This window comes from Phyllobates terribilis, unplaced genomic scaffold (assembly GCF_046119375.1).
Source record: "Phyllobates terribilis strain yellow unplaced genomic scaffold, ASM4611937v1 Scaffold_7__3_contigs__length_470593459, whole genome shotgun sequence".
Lineage (NCBI taxonomy): Eukaryota > Metazoa > Chordata > Amphibia > Anura > Dendrobatidae > Phyllobates > Phyllobates terribilis.
In genome coordinates, this window is record NW_027362767.1 from 410,555,560 (window position 1) to 410,561,116 (window position 5,557).

Genomic DNA, 5,557 nt, shown 5'->3' on the forward strand with positions numbered 1-5,557 from the left:
GGTCTCTTTGAAAGGGTCCAACAAAACCAAAATGGTGGTCTATCCTTACATTCCTGGTAATCCCCACAATTGGCCGATTGAAGGTCGCTGTGGCATTCCATATTCATTTGTATGAGATAAAGTATTGATCTATGCCTCGTAAATTATGAGGGCCTGTCGTGAGTCAGATACTCGTCAATCTATATTGATGGCCTTTCCTATGGATCAGTCAGTTTAGTAGACCAGGGAACCTTCTTTAATGGCAATGTAATATCTAATATACTGTATATATTAATGTTTGCTTTATTTTTGAAAAACAGGGTTTTCAATATAAAAAACAAACTTAGAGTATGGAGCAAGGAAATTGGACCATGGTGACGTATTTCATTATTAAAGGGATATCTGATGTCCCAGAGTTGCAGCTTCCAATATTTCTTCTTGTTCTTCTGATATATCTCATTACACTAGGTGGTAACATGACTATTCTAATGGTGGTCTGTCTGGATCGTGTACTCCACACTCCCATGTACTTCTTTTTGGGAAATCTGTCCATAGTGGACATGTCTTCTACAACTGCTGCTCTCCATAAGGGACTTCTAATTTTTATCACTGGGGACAGAGTAATTTCATACGTGAGCTGTATATCACAAGTTTATTTTCTGGGATGGCTCACTAGTGATGAACTTCTGATACTGACAGCCATGAGTTGTGATCGATATGTGGCCATCTGCAACCCCTTGAGATATTCTGTGATCATGAACTGGAGACTTTGCTGTTGGTTGGCTGTCGCATGTTGGGTGGTGAGCTTTGTAGAAATCACACCTTATGTTATTCTAGTGACAAGCTTTTCCTGCTATAAATCAAATGTGGTCAATCACTTCTTTTGCGATCTTGTACCCCTCAAGAAACTTGCATGCAAGGTGAACTTTTCATTTGAAATGTTTACAATAATTGAAGGAGTTTTCATCTTGACCATTCTTCCCCTCTTTCTGACCATTATATCTTACATATTTATTATCAACTCGATATTGAAGATCCAAACCAGTAGAGGAAGACGTAAAGCCTTCTACACTTGTTCTTCACACCTCACTGTTGTCATTCTTCTCTACACCACTCTGATCAGTCAATACCTAAGTCCAACTTCAAATGATATAGAACACAAAAAACTTCTCTCTCTCTTCAACATGGTGGCAGTGCCAATGTTAAACCATTGCTTTACAGCCTGAAGAACCGAGATGTAAAGTTGGCCTTACAACGACAGTTACATCTTTTCAGTAAGAAATGTAATGCTTTTGCATCACGGTAACACAGTCATTCATTAGCACTGCTGCCTCACTGACTTGGGACTAGATTTTAAATTCAATCAAGGGCAACCACATGGATTTTTTATGATCTCACTGTGTTTTGCTGTTCTCCATCTTCTTCCTATATTCTAAAAACATGCCTAAAAGTTACCTGGCTATTAAGTAGGCCCTCGTATATGTTCAAAACAATGTAAAATTTGTGCGCAAATAGAGTTGAGAAGTAAAGATTTGCATTGCCCGGGAGACGCGTCCAGTCCAATCCTCCATGACATCCAGACCAGGGAAGACTTCACAACAGTGGCCATCATATTCGGCACCTGTAGTGTTTACTAGGCTCTAAGATATCATGAAATTGTGGTGTCTTATAAACAGAGATACCCATGATGCTAGATGAACCATAATGGAGGCACCCATGATGCTGGCCAGTGAAATGAAGACAACCCTGGTCTGGTGGAAATGGAAGACCAGACTGAATGCCAGACCAGAACTGCACAAATATATTTTAGTTAGATAGATACTTCCATGATAACATAACCATGGAATAAGCTGTAATCGGTCAAAGAACCGCCTCAATGACCCCCCACAGAATGATTAAAACAAAGCACCATCTTCTTTGAATTAGCTGGGCTGCCAATGTAATCATTGAGCTTGTTAGATTCTCCAGAGACGTTCTCTTCAGCTGCTATAGCTAATAGGTGAGTGCCCTTAAAATTGAGCTCCATCAACTATAGCCCCAATAATGAATAATACTTTTTCACAGCCTAACATTTTCAAATACCGTACTTTGAAATGACTCATAATTAGCTAATGCACCAAAGTGTTAAAATTATATAATTTATTTTTTTAATTTAATTTTGTCTTCTTTTGTTTTCATCATTTAATAATCTTTTAAATATATCAAATCAGGAAATAAGGATTTTTTATTTATTTCAATTATTAGATGCCCTTTGAATGACGTGTTACTGCAAGTTCCTACTTTGCTCTTCATTTATGAAGCACAGGGGTTTAAGTAAAAAAAATATGAAAAAAACAACCATACAGTATGGAGTAAGGACCATGGTGACATATTTCATAATTAAAGGAATATCTGATGTTCCACAGTTGAACCTTCCAATATTTCTTCTTGTTTTTTTTCTGATATGTCTCATTTCTCTTGGTTCATTATCTGATCAATATGATCATGCTCAATAAAAATCTTATAATTGGTTTGCTTGAATTATAATCTACACATTCGAATCTACCTATTTATCATTGACATGGACTGCTCTTTAATTACCCTAATTAACGTTCTTTCAGTAGGATCACTGTAATTAAAGCCATTTCACTTGCAAGTTGTATAGCTCTCATAGCTATTTTTCTTGCAAAGACTCCTAAGTTTTTAATGTATTGTTCAAATTTTAGGTGTGATCCTTTAGATCCTTGACCCTTTTGCATTGACGCATATTTCAGATACCTTCATATTTAACATACAGACTCTAATCAGTAAAGCATAAAGCCTCCAACACATTCCTCATATCTCACAGTTGTTGTTCACCTTCACACCACATCGTTCTACAATCCATTCGAGATGTCACAGAAGATAGTTTACAGTATAACAAGTTCTCTATATTTAATACAGCAGTTCCGATGAATAAAATAAAGCAGTAAGATCGACTTTAAGGAATTGAGCGCTTCAGGTAACTTATTCTTATTTTCTATGTAAATGTATTGATTAACATTAATGAATAGAACAGAATATAAGATATTCATAGACTTTGCATTGATTTTTTTATCTGTGACAATCTGAAATGTTTTATCTTTTTGTGTATCTTTCTGGTTATTTTGTTTGGCATCTCAAAATAACCTTATGGTGATAAGACCAGTTTTCAACAACCTCATTACAAATGCATGAATAATAATAAGTCGCCTAATTGGTTGAATTCTTGGTATGGGAGGTACATATCCCAGTTAGGCATGGTAAAGATTAAAGGGTATCAGAGGGTATCAGAAATAAAGATAAGAGTTTGGATTTAGTGTCCTTCGAAGGCAAAAAAAAGTGATTTATTGGAGTCTTAAGCACTTGACAGTGATTTACTTTCAATGGAGGTTGAACATGTGTGACTGTTCATGGGATCATAGTGGAATAACGGACTGTCAATAGCCTATGTCTCATGTTTCCCAACACAGACTCAAGTTTTCAAGAAAAGTTCACTACATACTGCATAATTTTACAGCTCCCAATAAGAACTACAGTAGCTGTAAACATCTAAATGCACCAAGCTTCTACTAATGGTTATACCAAAAAGGCACTTAACCATCATTGGCTGGATTCTCCAAGACTTCTGAAGGTGTCTGGGGTTCAAATCCCACCACAGACAATATCTTCAAGGAGTTTGCATGTTCTCCCTGTGCTTGTGTGAGTTTCCTCGGGGTACTTTGGCTTTCTCCCATAGTCCAAAGACATACTGATAGGTAACTTAGATTCTGAGCCCCAATGGGTATTTTCTAACCGAGGCTCTTGTGAGCAGCTGGCAATAGATGAGGCTTCATGTGGTTATGAGTCATATTCCCATCAATAGCTGTTGAATGGCAAATATATTATTACATGGCAACACAATATGATAAATGGTCGGGATGAATCTAACATTGTTGGAGCCACTCTTTGTAATGACTGTTTACTAAAATTTAAGTACGGAATACCACTTCAAGGGATTATTCAGACGTCCATTGTTGACGTTCGAGTCCTATCTATGGTTTTCACGGACTGTATTCGTACCTATGATAGTCTATGGGGCCATTCAAATGTCTGTGATTTTTTTGCGGACTGAGTGGTCCATGTAAAATTGCATGCTCATGTTAGATTTTGATCTTAGTGTCGGATAAAAATCAAAAATACAAGTCTATAGGACCTTGAAAAAATCGGATGGCATCCCAGTGCGGTCTGATTTTCATGAACTGTAAAAAAGGAAAAGGTAGAGAAACTTTCCACATACAAGAAAAACTAATGACACTTGGACTAAACTATGAAAAAAAAATCAGTACATTTTTCTCGCACGTGGAAAATACTGAAGTCTGAATGAACCCAAACATCCCAGTTTTTACAGTGTGATGTGAGAGATGAATGCATTGGGTTTTGGCTTGTCTGATACCCATACCAATGAGCAAAAGGGGAGGTTTCCGATCCAAAAAGCTACCTCTCTGACAGAGGTAAAGTATAGTGATAGCGTGCGTGCTCGCCACTGCACGGTACTTGTCCAATCATCTCACTGCTCGAGATGCTCAGCATTCCTCGAGTATTTCCGGGGTTGCTCGGCGGGAGCTCCGGTCCCCTCCCCGCATATTTGGCGCTCTTTAGAGAGCCAATTAACATGCAGGGATTGGCTGACACTCACTGTAATGCCGTAGCCATGTTGGTTGTGGCATTACAGTGATTGGCTGGCCGCATAGCGTCATCTGGTCTATATCAGACCGGGTGGCCTTAAGCTTGTCACAGTGTACTGCAAAAACAGGCAAAGTAGGGAGAGGTGCTGCTGAGTGAGGGATAGAATTGGTGGTTGTTTTACTGAGGTATTAGGTATTCCACAGAAATATATACTGTACATCTAAACTAACAGTCCTTCTGATGACTAATCAAGCTGCATATATTACTGGTAATAGCAGAAGTTACGCAGAGTTTGTGGACAGTGTATACAGCACAATAGGGTCCATTGCACATTCTGTGCATGTTCTGTCTGCTGCTGCAGTTACAGATATCCATAGTCCTACATATTAGGGCTATTTTTCTTTTCTTAATCCTGATTATTTGCTTAAAAAGCAATACAGTACTCCATTTTCTGCTCCATTTGCCTGTTAGCAGAATACAGCCAGCTAATTTGATTTTATTCACATTGCTGGATTGTGCAAGCAGAGAAACTTTTCCATCATCACACGTGATCCCATATTACTGCAGTAATAATACAGACATCTTTTGGAGCGTCAGCCATCTGTGTTTTGTTGAACCTATTCACACTTGATCGCTGACCAATACTGTACTGCAAGGCCAAAGCATAAAGCCTAGATCATCACACGTTATTGCATATTACTGCGGTAATAATACAGACATTTTGTGGAGGGTGCCAAATATTCCACTCCATTTAATGTCAGCCATCTGTGTTTTGATGAACCTATTCACACTTGGTCGCTGACCAATACTGTACTACAAGGCCACAGAAAAAAACGTGGTCATCACACGTGATCGCATATTACTGCGGTAATAATGCAGACATTTTGTGGAGCGTGCCAAATATTACACTCCA

At 38.3% G+C, this 5,557-nt stretch overlaps 1 protein-coding gene across 1 annotated transcript; it reads left to right on the forward strand.

Moving 5' to 3' along the window:
- The first annotated feature begins 329 nt into the window (after window positions 1-329).
- LOC141155550 (olfactory receptor 5V1-like) lies at window positions 330-1,205 on the forward strand. The gene has a single exon (XM_073642417.1). It carries the CDS (start codon window positions 330-332, stop codon window positions 1,203-1,205), a length of 876 nt encoding a protein of 291 aa, XP_073498518.1.
- The last annotated feature ends 4,352 nt before the right edge of the window (window positions 1,206-5,557 follow it).